The sequence below is a fragment of the Annulohypoxylon truncatum genome (genome assembly GCF_022578515.1).
Source record: "Annulohypoxylon truncatum strain CBS 140777 unplaced genomic scaffold F4807scaffold_46, whole genome shotgun sequence".
In the NCBI taxonomy this organism is placed as follows: Eukaryota; Fungi; Ascomycota; class Sordariomycetes; order Xylariales; family Hypoxylaceae; genus Annulohypoxylon; species Annulohypoxylon truncatum.
Window position 1 is genome coordinate 155,197 of NW_025953832.1, and position 17,924 is coordinate 173,120.

At 48.1% G+C, this 17,924-nt stretch overlaps 5 protein-coding genes across 5 annotated transcripts; 3 read left to right on the forward strand and 2 right to left on the reverse strand.

Moving 5' to 3' along the window:
• Positions 1–495: 495 nt before the first annotated feature.
• On the forward strand, positions 496–2,608 carry F4807DRAFT_444199 (uncharacterized protein). The gene is made up of 2 exons (XM_047999629.1): positions 496–914; positions 1,100–2,608. Exons 1-2 carry the CDS (start codon positions 904–906, stop codon positions 2,208–2,210), a joined length of 1,122 nt encoding a protein of 373 aa, XP_047849684.1. The 5' UTR covers positions 496–903; the 3' UTR covers positions 2,211–2,608.
• A 733-nt stretch (positions 2,609–3,341) lies between these two features.
• Positions 3,342–8,794, forward strand: F4807DRAFT_293163 (cell division control protein). The gene is made up of 13 exons (XM_047994849.1): positions 3,342–3,740; positions 3,842–3,976; positions 4,040–4,069; positions 4,142–4,206; positions 4,272–4,710; positions 4,772–5,144; positions 5,209–5,705; positions 5,783–6,265; positions 6,332–6,475; positions 6,531–6,809; positions 6,861–7,071; positions 7,129–7,585; positions 7,640–8,794. Exons 1-13 carry the CDS (start codon positions 3,552–3,554, stop codon positions 8,664–8,666), a joined length of 4,329 nt encoding a protein of 1,442 aa, XP_047849685.1. The 5' UTR covers positions 3,342–3,551; the 3' UTR covers positions 8,667–8,794.
• Positions 8,795–11,212: 2,418 nt separating this feature from the next.
• Positions 11,213–12,221, reverse strand: F4807DRAFT_444207 (uncharacterized protein). The gene is made up of 2 exons (XM_047999630.1): positions 11,728–12,221; positions 11,213–11,576 (listed from the first exon to the last, which is right to left on the reverse strand). The coding sequence occupies exons 1-2, from the start codon at positions 12,085–12,087 to the stop codon at positions 11,403–11,405; spliced, it is 534 nt and encodes a 177-aa protein (XP_047849686.1). The 5' UTR covers positions 12,088–12,221; the 3' UTR covers positions 11,213–11,402.
• Positions 12,222–13,701: 1,480 nt separating this feature from the next.
• F4807DRAFT_444211 (uncharacterized protein) lies at positions 13,702–15,699 on the reverse strand. The gene is made up of 2 exons (XM_047999631.1): positions 15,569–15,699; positions 13,702–15,510 (listed from the first exon to the last, which is right to left on the reverse strand). The coding sequence occupies exons 1-2, from the start codon at positions 15,619–15,621 to the stop codon at positions 13,875–13,877; spliced, it is 1,689 nt and encodes a 562-aa protein (XP_047849687.1). The 5' UTR covers positions 15,622–15,699; the 3' UTR covers positions 13,702–13,874.
• Positions 15,700–15,914: 215 nt separating this feature from the next.
• Positions 15,915–17,924, forward strand: F4807DRAFT_444212 (uncharacterized protein). The gene is made up of 3 exons (XM_047999632.1): positions 15,915–16,206; positions 16,287–16,752; positions 16,813–17,924. The coding sequence occupies exons 2-3, from the start codon at positions 16,394–16,396 to the stop codon at positions 17,573–17,575; spliced, it is 1,122 nt and encodes a 373-aa protein (XP_047849688.1). The 5' UTR covers positions 15,915–16,206; positions 16,287–16,393; the 3' UTR covers positions 17,576–17,924.

Sequence of the window (17,924 nt, forward strand, 5' to 3'; positions counted from 1 at the left end):
TTGTTACTTGGCAGGCGCCTACAATTTCTGTTATGGGGGTAATGTGTTCACAATATGAGTCATATACTGGTAGATGTGGAAGTATCGTATGAAATATGACAGTAGGATATATACTGCTTGTAAGTTGTAAGATGATAAATAATTCTCAGCCTATTGATTTGGCTGGGAATAAAATAAACTCAATCAGGGATCGATGTATTATTGTGGGGACGTACCTGTTTAAAGTCCTAGCTATACCTAATTTGGATGTCAATGGTAAGGCTGTGGTGCATGTCGGTCGTGTACATATATGTACCTAGAAAGATACCGACTTTGGTGAGATTTAACTAGCGCTATCATCCAGTTTCAGGTTACAAGTGAGTACTAACGTATCTTGTATAGGTAACGTAGATACGTACCTTCAATTGGATGATTAGATCTTTCAACTGCGCGAACGCACAGTCCACTTAAACCCGGCTTTCTATCCCATCGCAACTCTCCCACTTCCCACTTACAACCTTTTACCTTCAAGGTTAACCTACCAGATCAATTCGGTCTTTTTCTCCCATTTTTGATTCTTTCATTGTTGTTATTCCACAACAGTACCCAGGATCCAATCTGCACGGTCGTCGCAATTGATGATAGATACTATCGTGGATTGCCGCACGCCGTTAATACCTATCTCCTTCTTTTTCTCCTAATTCTTGGTCGCTGAAATTAGTCCCTGTCGATTCTCCCTCTACATTTCTGGCAATTAACAACCCACACTTCTGCGACAACGCGACAATCGATATCATTGTCGCCGCAGTCCCGATTATCTCATTCGCTACGGCTATTTAGCTTCACGTTGCGCGCGATTTCCATCCTAGCGAAGTCGCACGTTGCCTGGCTGACCGTTAACCGTTACCACACGCGCACGCCAAAATGGGTCTACCGTAAGTATTATCATCATGACGCGTCTCTTTGCACCCGCGTTATCACGGATAGCACCGCAAATGATTCTGACGTCAATCTGCATCAATTTGCCAATTTCCCGTTGCTTTGAAATGCAATTCATCCACCATTTGCACATATTGATACTATCATTGACTATTTTCTTGCTAACACATCTTAAAACCAGACTCTGGCGTGAACCTGAAGACAGCGCCCCTCGTCGATCTACGACAAGATCCCCTGCCCATCCCGTAATCGCTCGATCGCCAATTGCTCATGTACCTTCACCGCGCCGCACCACCTTATCTCCTCGACGTCGTCAACTCCGTGAGGCTCGTGAACGCCGCCTACGTCAGATGAGCGAACTATTCGACAATGACGATGGCGAAACTCAGAGAGCTCCCAACCTTCGTACCATTTTCGACAGCCCAGAAGAGAGCTATGAGCCTGACGCGCTTCGTGATGCGCTTCATACCCGTACCTACACTCCACCTACTCAAGACGCACGTGCCCTCGATCAGGTTGTGTCGTACCTGTCAGCCCGGGAACCACTCGTGATTCAGGACTTATCTGAAGCGCTTGATCGTGAGCAATCGGCTGAGAGCACTAACCCTGAGTCGACAACGTCAGCAAGGTTCGCTATCCCCCATGCACCTGATCGAAGTCGCGACACCCCACCGTATGAGGGGGTTGGGGACCGTGTGCAGATGCACTACGCTCCAGTATCTTTCCCTCTGACTGACGTTATCCGGGTTCCGACCCGGCGATCTGAGCAAACCTTGCGTCATTATCGTCGTTCCCGTATCAATCCCTCTCGTGGTCGGCCTGGTCGGGGTAGACGCAGACCAGGTGTAAGTGTCGACGGCCTAGGCGATCGTGATCGTAGCTTGAGCCCTGAGGGTGATGGATTGTGGGATAACCTACTCACCACATTAACCCCAGATCCTCAGCCTCCCAGCGTCGGCTCCTCGTTCGCTTCAACTACTGCTTCAACTTCAGCATCTCAGAATCCTACCATTCCCTCATCTCGCACATCTATCACTAGTCCTGGAGAGGCGGCTGAACCCCCTTGTGATCCTGTTAGCGAACTGGAAGGATCATCTGATGATTGGCGGAACGGCATAGGACCAGACATTGAAGCCCTGGGAGCTAATCCTACCAGTTCTCCCGACGACTTGGCATTCATCTCAAGTATGCATGCTATCATCCGCCGTCTTGCTTCTCGAGAAGATATCCCGGACGAATGGTGGGAGCGAGCTGGCCTCAGTCGCTCCATGTCGTGGGAGGGAGATAACTAGGAACTATGCAGGCGTTTTTAGGAATCGGAACAGCCAGTCATGATTGCATTCTATGATTACATTGCGAAGGGCAAAACGGAGTCTTCGGTGGGGAGGGCGCTTGGTGGTTTTGTGGGTTAATAATGGCGTTCTGGAAAATGCTGCACTGTGAACACGATGATGCGTTCCACTGAGTTAAGGGATACTAAACCGGATCGGGAAGAAAAGGAAAGAAAGGGAAAGGAACCGTACGGTTGGCCTTGTGTCGTGTACTATCATACATATAGTATGAGTGCTGAGTTCTATGTTTGAGTTACGAAGCCCTAATGTCAGGGCAAGGACAGACTATGTCCTCTATACTCAGTACAGGCACCTTTCCGTTGAGGAGGCCTATACTTAATATAAACATGTTCACTGAATTACCGGGGAAATTCAGGTTTATTATGTGCCCATGTGCTATCTGCTAGGTATTTGTTTATAAGTTCCAATGTTGTTGTCTTCATACTATGCCCCTATATCTACCAGTAGGCGCTGTCACGCTAGACACCCATGTAACTACTAAACATCTTTAAGTACATAACATTACCTATCACGGTAAGTACAGGGTCTCAAATGTTTAACTCAAGGCAGGCTGCAGTAGCTGCTTTACTTAGGTAGTCCCCGATACCCCGCTATAAACTTGAGGCGTGCCTGAAATTCGCCCTATGGCAACAATAGCATTATCAGTACGTACCTAGGTAAGCTACCCAATTATGCTGCAGCATCTTGAAACATTCCAGGAACAAGCAACCAGCAAGGGGAAGTTGTCATTGGACGCCCGAATTCTTTCCCACGCACAAATAATCCATACATGCGACCCTGCTACCTTGCAACCTTCCTCTCCCCACATCGGGAATCAAGATTTGGGGAATTCATGGCAACGAAGCTTTTTTGAGGCTTAGGCTTAGGCTGGTTTTTTTTCTTTTTTCTTTTTCGTTTCACAACGACCTTTACCTGATCTTGACCTGACCTTTGAGTCCCTCTTTTTAAAAATAGAAATTGGTTAAGCTGCCGTCTACCAATCTACCAGTTTACCAACCCACCCGTCTCCGTCTGCCAATCTCGACAGACACGCCCCCACCGAGAACGATTAACAATTTAACGATCAACGACCCGTTTACTCGACATAGAGCTGCATTATCCTAGCATTGGTGGGAAGAGAAGACATTTGGTATAGGTGGAATGTGAAAAGAAACTCCTGACCTTACGGCCGCCCACGACGCGTGCACCGCCCCTCCTTCACGCTTCCGCTTCGACGAATCTCGATAGACGACCGCATCCAGGGCCTAGGGAGGGGGAGACGACATTGTACACAACGTGGCCATGGCGCCTAGCTCGGGGCATGGCCCCCATCCATCCAACGGTTCGGCCTCGGGCGATAGACGTTACAGCGCAGTAAACGGAAAACCCCAAGCTGCCGTCGCGGCCAGACACGACAGAACACCTAATACCCCAAGAAAGGAAAGCGGCGGACGAGAGAAGGCCTTACAAGATCCAGGTCTAAGAGATTATGTACGTTTAATCCATGCCTACCTGACTACCTTACTACCTTACTACCTCATCGGCATAAGTGTTGTGTGTGTTTGGCGCTGGGCTGACTGGGTTCGCTATAGCGTCTAGGAGAATGTCTAGGCAAAGGAGCTTTTGGCTCCGTCTACAAGGCCATCCATTGGGGCACCGGCGAGGCCGTGGCGGTAAAACAGATCAAGTTGGTGAACCTACCAAAGAGTGAACTTCGAATGATTGAGGTATACTGCTGCTATAATACACCCATATATAGGGACATGGGAGGCTGATGTGATATACATTAGGCTGAGATCGACCTCTTGAAGAATTTGAATGTAAGGGAACCCTTCCTCTCTGTTGACGAGATCGTCGCTACTGGCATTGTCTTGATCACTGATGTTGTCTAGCACGATAACATCGTTAAATACATTGGGTTTGTCAAATCAACGGACTGCCTCAATATTATCCTAGAGTACGTTATATCTACGTTTTATGCTTGTCGCCCACCAGCATGCCTATGGTACTGACGGAAGTTAGGTACTGCGAAAATGGTTCTCTACACTCGATATGCAAGGCTTATGGCAAGTTCCCGGAGAACTTGGTTGGAGTATACATGACCCAGGTTCTCCAAGGTCTTCAGTATCTGCACGACCAGGGTGTTATTCACAGAGACATCAAAGGCGCCAACATATTAACGACTAAAGACGGCAAAGTTAAGCTTGCAGACTTCGGCGTATCGACTAGTACCCTCGCCGGACCCGACAAGGAAGCTCAAGTAGTAGGAACCCCGTACTGGATGGCCCCGGAGATAATTGAGCTTTCCGGTGCCACGCCGGCTTCTGATATCTGGAGTTTGGGATGTACCGTCATCGAGCTATTATCTGGCAAACCTCCGTACTACCATCTTCAGGCGATGCCCGCATTATTTGCTATCGTTAACGATGACCATCCACCTCTTCCTGAAGGGGTATCTTCGGTTCGTAATTGTCACACCGTTCGCTTCATAGCTGCTAGAGTCGAGACTAACTGTGGTTTAGGCGGCGCGAGATTTTCTTATACAGTGCTTTCAGAAGGACCCCAATTTACGTGTCTCCGCAAGAAAGCTTTTGAAGCATAATTGGATTGTGGGCTGCCGTCGGAGTGACGCTCCGGTGGCCAAAGCACCTGGCAACTTCAGTCAGGCGGTCGAGGAGGTTAAACAATGGAATAAAGCTCTCACCTCCTCTGAAACCAACCTTAGAGCTTCTGGAGGATCCGACTCTTCAATGCCTTTGCATCATGGTCACCCTACATCTCGATTCACGTCACAAGACCAGCCTAGGTCTAACATGCCGACGCCTTCGAAAGCGCCCTTTCCTCTCGGAAAGCCAAAGCTCACCGCCGAAGACTTTCGATCTCCCGAACTTGCAGGTACGTACTCATACATGCTTATGCATATTTATTATCTAGCACTTTACTTACATTGCTTTCTTAGATGACGACAATTGGGACGATGATTTTGCAACGACGTTCTCACCCAATGCCTTGAGGCTTCCTATGAAGCCCCAGGACCACTTTGGTGGCTTGCTTTCGGCTGATCGTCTGAAAGCTTTCGCATCTATGGATAACTCGCGTGAGATTTCTGTTAACTGGGACAATGACTATGATGGCGAGCTTATGACAATGAAAAAAGTACCGCCCATTCAAGAGGAAGATCCACAGGAGAAGACGATCCGACCCAACTGGAAGATGACACCCAAGCCTGAAAAGACCGATTCTAAGCAGCAACCGCCGAAGTCCTCTCCCCGGAAAAGATCAACAAATGGTCACCAGAGAGAGAAATCTCAACCCAAAAGCCAACTTGGTGGTACCAAATTTGAGCTACCTTCGCGCCCTGATCTGGCATTTAGGGAACAATCGGTGGAGGATTATTCAGATCTTTTCGATGATAACGACAGTGTTTTTAACCAACGATTGAACTTAGCGAAAAAGGTACGTCTTTAATTAAAACGGCTCGGCTCATATATATGATCCTCCCCTAAACATCGCGTCGCTCATCTGATTTACAGCCTGATACGCCTCAACTCTTTCACCCTTCAGATCTCACTAGTTTGCCGCGTTCTATGCAATCTCCCGTCTCGGGAACCTCAAGAAGGCAATCTTCGGCGCGACCATCAGTACTTCCCGATCGTCCTATGCAAAGGTCAAATTCGTCTATTGAGATCCAGAAGTTTGCCGAGGACGAAGAAGACGAAGATTTCTCAGACATCTTTGGACCAGGTGGCAACTTGGCCGAAAAGGAAGAGAGCGATCGAGGATCTGAAGACGGTAATCTAGTACTATCGCGATTATCTAGTAACTCTTGGCTCGGCGATGACGAGGACGAAGACGATCCTTTCGCATCTATGGACCCAGATTGGGACGAAATGGATCTAGAAGCAAACATCGCCCGCGACCGATCCGCGCGGCTTGCGGAGAAGATCGAAGAACTCGTCGGTTCGCTTAAGACCACCGAGGGTGAAGAGACTCTTCTTGAATTGTCGGGAGATTTGGTCAGTATTAATCACCCTCTTCATTCGATAGCTATGTGCATTTCACATATTGATACCCAAATTTAGCTAGGTTTACTTTACGAGCACAGAGAGGTCAAGAATCTAATCATTAGCGCCCATGGACTACTTCCTATTCTCGAGATCCTTGAACCATGTACCGCTAAGAGCAAGCAACGAATGATCTTGCAACTGCTGCAAGTTGTCAACACGGTATGAAGATCAAGTGTTCGCTTTCGTTAATACCTGGTAGCTGACCTTAAGTTAGATTATTTTAGATGACATCGAGCTGCAAGAGAATCTTTGCTTCGTTGGCGGTATCCCGATCATCACGAAGTTTGCGGCCCGGCAATACTCTAATGAAATCCGCTTAGAGGCTGCAGCCTTTGTAAGACAGATGTATCAAACTTCCACCCTGACACTGCAGATGTTTGTTAGTGCTGGCGGTCTCAATGTCCTGGTGGAGTTCTTAGATGAAGATTATGACAGTGCAAGAGACCTTGTGCTCATCGGTGTCAATGGTATTTGGAGTGTGTTTGAGCTTCAGGTTTGTTATCACCATCTTTTCGCATATATCTCTACTGACACCAGCACTTAGGGACCTACCCCGAAGAATGACTTCTGTCGCATCTTCTCGCGAAGCAAGATCCTTGATCCTCTTGCTCTGGTTCTCCATCGTGTCCTTGACGAGGATTCTGAGAATGAGCTTACGGAATTGATTGAAGGTCGTATAGTGAACATCTTCTATCTGTTCTCGCAAGCTGAGAACTATGTTAAAGAGATGGTGGCTGACCGACAAGTGTTAAAGAGTAAGTGGCTCTTGCTTACCTAGATAACCGTTGTGGTTCAAGCTAATGGATGGTTAGGCATCCTAAAGGATCTACGTCGTATGACACCAGCCCATCAGATCACGATGCTGAAATTCATCAAGAATCTCTCGATGCTCTCTACGACGCTTGAAGCTCTCCACGCTGCAGACGCTATTGATCTCCTTATCGAATTACTCAGCAATAGCATGAAGAATGGCCATCCTCATTTCCGCGAGATTTCGAACCAGGTATTGAACACAATGTTCAACCTCTGCCGTTTGAGCAAGGACCGCCAAGAGTATGCGGCTGTCAATGGAATTATTCCATTGTTATTGGAGATTATGAAGACGGACCGTCCTCCGAAGGAATTCGCCCTACCTATCTTGTGCGACATGGCCCACTCGGGAAGCAAGGGACGCCGATTCTTGTGGCAGAATAAGGGCCTCGACTTCTACATCTCTCTCTTGGCAGATCAGTACTGGCAGGTTACTGCGCTGGACGCTATTTTCGTTTGGTAGGTCACTCTCATACTTTCAAAGCAGCACAAATTCGCTGACAATTAGACTAGGTTGCAAGAGGAGACGGCCAAGGTAGAAGGTCATCTTATCAACTGCCAGTTCACGGACGCCATTGTTTCTTGTTTTAACACGCACAAGATCAACGCGTTCGATCCTAATCTTTTGGAACCTCTGCTCAAGGTTCTTCGAATCTCCCCATCGTTGGCCGCATCACTGGCTAAATCAGCTATGTATTCGGGAATAGCGCAGAAGCTTTCCCACAAGAAGGCTGTTGTTCGTTTGAACCTACTCCGTCTCGTCCGAAACATACTCGAGGCACGAGAATCGGATTACTTTGCAGATCTGCGAAACAAGCAGCTTGGATCTCTGGTGGATGCCATCAGAATCCTGGCTGAGAAGGATTCTGCTGTGCTGGTTCGAAACCTAGCATCTGATCTGGTCTCCCTTATAGATGGAGGTCCCGACCAGTTTGCCGTACCTACATCGGCGCCACAGGCCGCAGCGTCTAATCGTGCGCGATCTGGAGGAAGACGAATATATACACCCCCTTCCCTTCATTCCTCTACCTCAGTCCCCATTACTCCTACGCAAGCCCCGCGTGGTCCTCACGCTCACTCTCAGTCTGCCGCCTTTATCGAAGTGGCATCGAGCGCTAGACGATCGGCTGCTTCTCTTGCCCCAGAGCGTGAGCATGTCGCATATCGTCCTAAAAGCAGAGATGATCTCACTAGCAATTCTAGCGCACAGGTCAGTAGCCCCCGCCGAGCTAGTAGCGACATTCAGGCGGGTAGCAGCTTGACTTCTAGCAAGAGCAGAGCACCTAGAACCCCAGGAATCTATGTCTCGCGACCTAGCTTAGGCGTCCCTACAGGCATGCCCCGAAGCGAAAGCTTGATGTCCAATAAGGAAAACATCGAAAGCGCCGCGGAGGGACCTCGACGACACGGAAGCCGATTATCTGTATCGGAGTCTGGCAATATTGCCACTACCGGCGCTAGTTCATCAACACGATCTACATCCGGGAAGCAGAGACGAAGCCGCGCCCCTAGTGAGGGCAAGCAGAAGTGGGGTACCTAGCCATACCCTATTACCTATCCCCTATGATGAATTAAAGGAACCTCGTATGAAGAGGTTCGAAACGAAGTATTATTATGAATGAGGATTGCATCGATGGAGACATGGGGTCACATGACATGAAGAGTCACATGGAAATGAGGACGATATCACCCTGATGTTGTATACGACCACCAAAACCTCGGCGAAAGGAAGACATGGCACTTTGCATTTTGGAAGGGGATTTTTTGGAAGGACATGCATCTGCACAGGTTCAGTTCAATGGACCAGGGGAAATGGCCATTTGTATGGAAAGGGGCAATGAGGAACTGGGCGAAGGGGAAACTCCAGCATAACGGATATGAAAGCAGCAGGTGAGCCATTTACTTCACGACCATCGCCTGCTGCTATGCCTGAGCCTTGTGTATGCGGTGTGCTTGTGTGTACTATATCGTGGCTGTGACTGCGATAATGTGAATACCACCTTTTGGAGACATTGGTTGTATTGACGTGTGACTTGGTCATTAAACATCTAAAACATTGGAATGCTACATGAATGCGAAAGTGAAGTGCTTTCCCACACCTGCAGACAGAGGGAAAATTTCGGTCTGAGGTGAGTGTGATGGAAGAATCAGCGGTTGCCGTTTTACCGCGTTTCCTCGCGTGACTACGTCTCAAGGGTTATTAATATGTGTGGAGTTCTGAGCTTGTAGCACTTATCTTGCCCCTTTTCATTAGCCAAGCTTCAACCTCATCGAAACATTTCGTAGGAGGTTACTTGATAACTGTGCTCTTTGGAGGGAACAGAAACATATCTTCCTACTGCTGGGCATGTCGCCACCTTGCGCAGCTGTAGAAGCTAAATTTGCGGGTTCGAATTCGGTATCAAGTACGGGCTGAATATTTTAACTTGGGGATTACGTATGCTCCTAGGGTATTAACATATTCAAGTTGCTCGAGTTAGGTCCTGGGGACCAGGTAGGCGGAGGGCGGCAACTCCCGGGTTGAACTGGGTAATAACGAGGCTTTTGACAGCGGGTTAATTGATGCTTTCAAGGCCGGCTGTCAGACCTGCAGGTGGATATTGGATCCAGATGAGACATCTTAACTCGATTGACCACAACATCGTTGACAAGTGAAGCCCTATCGGTGGAGCCGTTTGGGTCCAGGCTTACGCAGCTTCTCGCCTGCAGGTGGATCTGCCGCTCGACGGCATCTCATTGCCGGAAGGTAATATGTAGTGTGGCTATATAATCATGCCGGGATTGCGTTTAAGCTTCATTCGATTCGGCCTTGCACTTAGAGGCCCCGTCGTATCCTTCTCGGTTTGCTACGAACGTACAGATGAGCTGATAGATTACCGCGGCATCTTCGACCTTAATACTAGGGCTAGCATTGAGTGGATACCCAGGTAGGTATATACCGAGTAGAATATGGATGTTTCAGATGACGTTGTCGTATTTGCGGTGACAGGTACCTATGGGTATTGAAGACGGGTGATTCGAATATACGATCATTTTGCGGGATGGCCAGGCAGATTTACCACGCTTATAACTGATGAAGGCCGATCGATTACAAGTGGAAGATGAAGAGATTCAAACAACGTTCCAGTAGATAGACAGCTATCCATCTTCCTGCATGAAGGCAAAGGGAGTCGGAAATGCTTAGTCATCAGCTAATATAGGGGGAACTTCCCCTTATTGCGCGTCGGCATATGAGGTTAAATACCTATATGAGTACGCCTATAACATGCCGCTCATTTATTGTTTTCAGCTGGTCAAGGTAGAAAGGAAATAGTTTCGGTGTCTCATTTTACGAGCCTTCAACCTGCAGGCCGCTCAACCAGAAAATCACAAACAATGTATTGATGCTTTATTTAAGTGGTGGGATAATTAGATTTGACCGCTCTTCGAAGTTTCTCGATTGCAAGCTTACGTATACAAGACTTTATATCAACCAGCATTGGTTGTGAGAATCATCTAGACGCGTATACTGTACCCATCCGCTGTCCCCCATATGACTAACCCGCTTGAGGCCTGAATCCACTCAATCTCTCATCCCACATCGCCCCATTCCGCCCATGCCAGCGGTACACTATGTACGTATCGTATTGTTATCTGGCTGCTGCTGCGCCCCCTTTTTCACGTGTCAAATGCCGGGGCTGCGTTAGCGGCTAATGACGGTTCTGGAAAGTCTTGTCTCTTCTTGGCTGGTATCGTCCTTCCCTTTTGTCGCCGGCGCATATGTCACCTTCTCTATTGAAATATCAATATCCGTATCCAGATCCAATGCCGGGGACGTAGCAAAAACAACGGTAGCGAACAAAAATTTGCCGAGTACGGCCGCGCGCGACGACGACGACGACGGCGTTTAAGAATTTTTGATGGGATGGAGGGGTGATGTCAGTCCAAACCGTCCCATCCAGCCATCCCATTCCCATCCGGCATAGACGCGGTACCCAAGACACGGGGCCAATGCTACCCTGCGATGGTGCATACAGTACCTAGGTAGTATGTATGTATGTAGGTATGATTTTTTGTTAATTCATTTGATTAAAGGTAAAAATACTACCCGAATAAACTTGAAATTCATTAAACCCCCTCCCATGCACCGGTTATACCCAAAAGAGACACAAATATCCTCCCATCGCGAAACCCCCCCCCCCCCCCCCCCACCAGAACTTGACGGCGGTGGGGCGGGAAAAATTAACCCTGCCCCCCTTCTCCCAAGCTGCTTGGTATCCTTGGCTAGGTACCTATCCTAGGATGTCTTGTTCCAGTACCACATCACTTTCGTGTGACCAGCCGGAACCGACGTCTGCTGCGATCCCCAGAGGTAACTCCATACCGGCGCGGTGGTATCGCTGCTGGGGAGGAGCTTGATGTCGTAGTAGCAGTCGGTGTCTGCGTGGCATAAGAACGGGTAATTCATTCCCTGTTCAAAGAGGTTAGCTTTTGGGGTTTCTGGTCTCGTTCATTCGAGCGCATCTCATTTCATTTCATCTCTTGCTTAGTACGAGATGACAGATTGGGGGGCAGGGGGGGGCGAAGGTGAAGGGGGGAAAAAAGGAAAGAGGGCGACGAACATTGATGGTGTACAGTTGATCAGACGTGGTGGCGACGTAGCCGTCGAGACAGTGCCAGGCGTACGAGTGGGCGCCGTACACGCTGTCCGTGTTGGCGGGCTGGCTGGAGTCGTCGAAGGTGCAGTTGCCGGCCTCGCTCGAGACGGTTAGGGGATACGTGCTGAGTTTGGTGAAGGTCGCGCAGTCGTCGAGCGAGAGGGCTCCCGTGGCGTCCAGGCACCCGATGCTCTCGGCCGGCGTCGCGCCCCCGAGGCTCGTGCTGTTGATGATCCAGATCTGCCCCGACCCGGAGAAGTCCTGCGCTACGGCGGCGGTGGCGGCGAAGATCGCGCCGAGGGCTGCGTAGGATGTGCACTTCATGGCTGCTATCTGGTTGGTTGGTTGGTTGGTTGATGTAGACGCGCTGCTGGGTGCTGCTGCGATTACTGTACTGTAATGGGAATATATGGGTCTGGTTAATGTCGCGTGGTTGTATGTATGTATGTATGTATGTATGTACAATGTAGGTAGGTAAGCGGGCTGAAGGACGATCAAGCGAAGATCTTCAAGGGCCATATATATACCTATACACCGACAGAAGATTCACCCGGGGGCGCAGTGATCTAGACCGAAGGATCACACGATGCGGCGGAGCCTCACAGAGGGCTCAGTCGTTCGGTGTCTTTCCTTCCAGATTTGACGACATGCTGCAGCACTCCGAAAGCTCGTAAGCAATTGATAATCACAAGAGTGGATGCGTAGCAATGCAAGTTGGGCTTCCCGATCTCAGATCTAGCGGGAGCTGACTATGTGGGATGATGCTATATGCTGGTTCGGAAACCATAATTCCGCTTTTGCCCTATTCGATTGGAGGGGGCGCTGCCGCCCTACACATGCCTACACATGCCTACACATGCTACACATGCTGCGATGTCTCGGCGGGTTGGGAGACGACCTAACGACCTGACAACATTTTCCTTGGTTTTCTTGTTCCCACGATCTCCATCTATGGGGACCGGACTGTTTCGAGAAACGGGAAGTTGTTTTCTCGACCTTGATCTCGATTAAGTCATGCGGTTTCGGCTCTACTCAAGTGCTTACCAACAACTCCCTAATGTGAAGAACCTCCCGAAGAGGGTTAAGCGATCCCGTAATTACTCCGCCGCCGAGCAGAGGGTAGAGCGACAGCGGCTAGAGCTTATTTCATATAAGATATTGCCTATTATAGACTATTTCTCTTTGAGGCAGGCGTCTTTTCACAATTGGTCGACAGAATATTCTAGCTTTGTTTTTTTGTTTATGTGGGATGAGTTAGCGGAGTGGACAGCGTGGAGAAACTAATGCCGGCACTCTCTTCTGGTAAAGGCATTAAGTAATGAATTTGGCAGTTGGGCAGAGTTGTTGCTATCGTCTGCTCTCGTCTGCTCTCGTGATCCCGATATTCCATGCTCGTTAATAGCGACACATAAGAGCTATATAAGGGCGATATAAGAGCGCGGTCGTGCTAACGGGAAAGTCACAAGAATCGGAGTCTCGCATCTCGTATGATGGGGGTTACATGGTGTTTCCTGCCAACAATCTGGCGGGTCTTCCCGAACCGCCACAGCCCCGACCATCTTTTATCTATTCATGCAAGTCGATCTAATCTATGATCAATTTGGCTTGTTCGTGCGGGAGTAGATCATGGTTTGCATCTAGGCTGTCTTGGCACAGCTGCCAATTCTTGGAAGACCGTCATTGCCAACTTGATTAGACCGCCCACGATGTGCTAAACTAATTGAGCGATTATAATGTTGGTGAGATTTCCAACTTTGATTTCTAATGGGTCATCATCATGTGAAAGCTAGAAACGGATCGAATGCGGGTCGCTAAATGAAGCTTTTAAACGCCGATGCCCTCGGCCGAGTTATGAAATGCATCCCAGAAGGAGTCTAGAGCAAGGCTCACGCCTGCAGAGCACTCAACATGCTAGATAGATCTATGATGACTAGGTAGGTAAAATGAATATTTCTCATTTCAACGAGGCGCATAAGAGAGCTTCTTAACCTTAAATGAAAAAGACGACATCAGAATAGGGGAACCAATCGCGGGACGAGTTGTATTCTGTGCCATGCAAGTCGTTATATTAAAATGGGAGCTTGTTCATCATTCGTAATACTCTACACCGTCTACACCTTTCTACCCTTAATTACCCAACGCTGAGCTGATTCATTATATACGAAATCTCTAGTAATCACCTCCTCGTTGGAATCCTCCAATCCGCGTGTGCACCTTAGTGTAACCGTCCCTGCATAATCTTCCGGTAGCTCTATTTTAACATCATGTATCCTATATGACTCAGGCAGCACGGGTTGCAGGACCTCGAGTTTGTCGGAGGCGCTGCAGAAGGAAGCTTCGTCGGTCGCAGCAACACCCTCGTAAAAGTCACCTTCCTCGATTTTGACCACTTCCTCCGCTATGCTTGATATCATTCGCCCAGTCCAAATCCCTTCATTGTGGGGTAATCGTTTCAAGAAATCAAGAGCAGCGTGCCTGATCCAGCTTACCCGACATTTAGTAACTAGATAAAAGAGAGGCGGGAATGCACCGAGGTCGGAGATAGTGCTGGACATGTTTGGCAGATGCAAAACCTTATACAAGACGGTAGATGAAGTGATGTACGCTAATAATCTCATCTGATCCATTATTGCCAGGAAGGATTTCGTATGGGCGTCGTATCTTAATTGGTCTGTTGGCCGGAGACATGTATCAAGCATTATTCCCGCCAGGAGGTAGTATATGTGTAGTAGTGTAAAGGCTACATTACTCGTGCTGACTCTTTCGACTATTTGGTTTTCCCTCAAGATCTTAAATGCTGGGAATAATACGCCAAGCTTGGCCTCGATACGTCGTTGTCTAAGTAAATAACTATTGAGATAGATTTTGGCTCGACGTCTGGCTTGAGAACGATATTCGTGACTTAAGTATAAGATCTGACCAAGCAAACGATCTAAATGTTGTCTTGCTTGATGTATGGACTGGAAGGCGAACCCGTGGGTTGGGATTTCGGGGGTACGATCCTCTCGAATGAAGTTCAGATAGTGCGACCCTTGGCCCATCAGTTTCGTCTGAACATCAAGCCTGATAAAAGCTTGAATAATCCAAGCATCTACCGAATCACGACACGGCTCCGAGAATAAGCTATAACTCTCCACGTCATCTGACCGAGCTTGAGATTCGTCCAGGAGTTTCAAGCCACTCTGAAGATGGGTGATGGCTGTTTTGTAGCGGCCTCGGATGAATTCCAAGATTACGAAAATTAAACATGTAAGAAGGCCAACGCGAACTGAAGAATTTTCCCTGGATGAAAAATGCGGCTGAAGATAGGTGATCGCTTTGCTATACTGCTGCAGCGTAAACTGTTCTTCTTTGTCCGGGGTGATGTCCAATGCTGGAATGAGGCTGACACGACCTTCTCTCTTATGAGCTGAGCCTAGCGCGAGGATTGCGTGCCGAACAGCCGGTTCAGTTGAGGCAGCCTGAAAGACGAGCTTATCCCAGAATTCAAAGCGAAAAACACCAGGAAGCTTGAAGGCGCTTCGATGCGTAAACCATTCGAGACATCGGCTCTCATCTTTGTTTGCCGTTTCGATGGGTGTCGGCGCAAATATGACGATTTCGGAATGCTTGGTGCTGTGGACGGCGGAAGTGGGGTGACGATGCTTTTCCCCTCCGCCCCATATTCCATACCCTTCGCAGATGCGGCCTGTAGAGAGACATCTCCTACATGAAGGCCAGCCTTCATCACACTTGACTTTCCGCGCCCTTTCACGGGGTTAGCCACGTGATCTGGCGAATAGGCTGTATTTGTTTCTGTACTTACTTGCACGTGCGACACCCAGTTTTTACCTTAGTCTTGCCTGAACCGGGTGCCATAGTAGTCGACTACAACTTGCATATTGTAACGTTATCGTCGACATGAACCGACCAGAGTTGACGGGAATGAAGGAAAAGGATGAAGTTATGAAGAGATTACGAATGTGTCACAGGATTATTCATCCTGCGAATCTGGCATTTTGATTGGTTGATATACTATCCTAGTCGAGACCCCTGGTATTATATAATCTCAACAGAGACTCGCTGACTAATAGACCCGACACCTGGTAAGCCTCTTTTATCAAAGAGGGTCTGGTGGAAAATCAATTTAAACAGCAATATGTACTTAATCAAATACCCCCCTCACTCCTTTACCTTCCGTAGCTTCGACGTAAGATGAAGGCTGTTGTATGGAATACATAACTTAAAGATTCTAGTAAAATAGATTATTGCCAACAATGATTAGGAAGTCTTGCGCGCATCTTCACATCTCTGGATGTAACCCGGCTCGACGGGCGATTGAGATATAAGCCTCGCAAATTTCTACCCAAATGACGTCTCAAGCATTATTTCCACGCCGAATTGAAAAAGGGGTTGTACCATGGCAATGTAGATGAGGGAGGCTGCATAAGACCAACATGAAATGTAAGTTGTTTGAGTTTAGTTCAAGATAGCTTGAACTTTGTCCGCATTGACGATGATGTCTTATCACACTATTCTTGAAGAATCTTCTTCCTTCGTCCAAGGGTTTAAAATCTTCGAAATACTTTTATCATCATTATCCATTGCTATATCCTTCTATCGAGAAGCAGCAGAAACGCAACAGGCCACCATGGTCCAGAAGTCCACCAATGTGACTCCCGTTGGGACTTCATCTCATGCTCGTATCCGAACCCCTGATTCAACTGTGTGGAGAAGCACGAAGGCTCGGGATTTGGTATCCAGTGTCAGATTCTCTTGGGACAAGTACCAAAAGCTGTACTTCGTCGAATTTCTAGAAACAGTCGGTCTCGGCTTTAAGAATGCGGACATCACCCCTTTACTTGTCCAACTCAACCTTGATGGGTACGAAGACATCGACAACGACTATGGAGAGAACGTTCACGACTTAATCGAAGAGAAAGTCCGACGCAAAATAAAGAATACAGCTGATGAACTAGGCACGGAGAGGTTGAAGAAAGCAAGCTTCGGGTAAGTTGGCACATACTTTTTTACTTATGGGAATATTGAGAACTGATCTAATTTTCCTAGACCGAAAATAGTTGAGCCGACTCAGATACAGGAACCTGTGGCTGTTTCCAAGGACATGGCTTCTAGTAAACCAGAAACTCTTAAACCCAAAACCAAAGCACCAGCGAGAGTCGCTAGATCGTCATTTGAGATCCGAGGCGAAGACCATAAATCGACTGATAAAACCTCGGAAAAGGGGGAAAGTGCGCGATGCGACACGACCGCTCAGGGTACACTACCTCCGCAGCAGAGCCATCCATTCCTTAAGATGCCCAAGGCCCCCATCACTCTTAACTCGCTCAGTAGCTCAAGCACTTCAAATGCTACTTCGAGTAGTTCATCTACCTTTGGGCGCGATATCAATTGCGGGAAACCAGTCCCGACATTCTCATTTCAAGGCTTACAAAGTCCATCCAGCGGCCGATCTACGCCTCAGAGGAGTATTAAATCCGAGTACTCCGACTACTCCTCTCCATCGTTCGAGTTCGTCGACCCGGTAGCTTCCGAGAAATCGACACCATCCAGTGTCCATCCTAACGAAGCGGACGATCTAAGCTCAGCTAAACGCAGCAGAGCTAAACGGTCCATCGGGCGCCTTGTGTCTTTATTAAAACGCGCAGAGTCCGCACTCGACGAAGTCGAAATCGCGTTTGATGATCTGCCGCAGATGGAAGGAGGCAGTGAGCTAGCGGGCACTATTCGTCGCTTGAGATCGGAATTTGATGATGTGCAAGTTGACGCGGAGGAAGTAGAGGATTTCGCTGCGACTAATCTGAAGAGTTGAAAGATTTCTAACTCAACGAGAGGATATTTATTTTCGTATGTTTTTCTATGATGGGACTTTTAGGAGAGGAGTTGTTGCTTAGATACTGGATGTCTGTGTCGTTATTTAGGAGACGTTGGCAGCCTGTTTATTTTACAGGCACGTAGAAGTCAATTTATTCAGTCGCAAAAGGTCTAGAAAACGCTTTCCTTATAGTAGTGTACGTACCTCTCTCATACCGAATGCAGAGGATTGAAAGACGTAGAATGGTGATGGATATTTCCACCCGTGCTTTTTACAAGAACCATAGAACGAAAAAGGGGTAAATAACCATACTTATGTACGACATAATAACTCTTGAGATCTCAGG

What these genes read in the sequence shown, in the direction of transcription:
- F4807DRAFT_293163 (XM_047994849.1), top strand. Translation starts at nt 3,552, where the DNA reads ATGGCGCCTAGCTCGGGGCATGGCCCCCATCCATCCAACGGTTCGGCC. An exon ending in TTCCTGAAGGGGTATCTTCG is followed by an intron (nt 4,711 to 4,771) that starts GTTCGTAATTGT and finishes ACTGTGGTTTAG; the next exon opens with GCGGCGCGAGATTTTCTTAT. An exon ending in TTGAATTGTCGGGAGATTTG is followed by an intron (nt 6,266 to 6,331) that starts GTCAGTATTAAT and finishes ACCCAAATTTAG; the next exon opens with CTAGGTTTACTTTACGAGCA.
- F4807DRAFT_444207 (XM_047999630.1), bottom strand. Translation starts at nt 12,087, where the DNA reads ATGAAGTGCACATCCTACGCAGCCCTCGGCGCGATCTTCGCCGCCACC. An exon ending in ATCAACTGTACACCATCAAT is followed by an intron (nt 11,577 to 11,727) that starts GTTCGTCGCCCT and finishes CTCTTTGAACAG; the next exon opens with GGAATGAATTACCCGTTCTT.
- F4807DRAFT_444211 (XM_047999631.1), bottom strand. Translation starts at nt 15,621, where the DNA reads ATGGCACCCGGTTCAGGCAAGACTAAGGTAAAAACTGGGTGTCGCACG. An exon ending in ACTGGGTGTCGCACGTGCAA is followed by an intron (nt 15,511 to 15,568) that starts GTAAGTACAGAA and finishes ACCCCGTGAAAG; the next exon opens with GGCGCGGAAAGTCAAGTGTG.
- F4807DRAFT_444212 (XM_047999632.1), top strand. Translation starts at nt 16,394, where the DNA reads ATGGTCCAGAAGTCCACCAATGTGACTCCCGTTGGGACTTCATCTCAT. An exon ending in TTGAAGAAAGCAAGCTTCGG is followed by an intron (nt 16,753 to 16,812) that starts GTAAGTTGGCAC and finishes TAATTTTCCTAG; the next exon opens with ACCGAAAATAGTTGAGCCGA.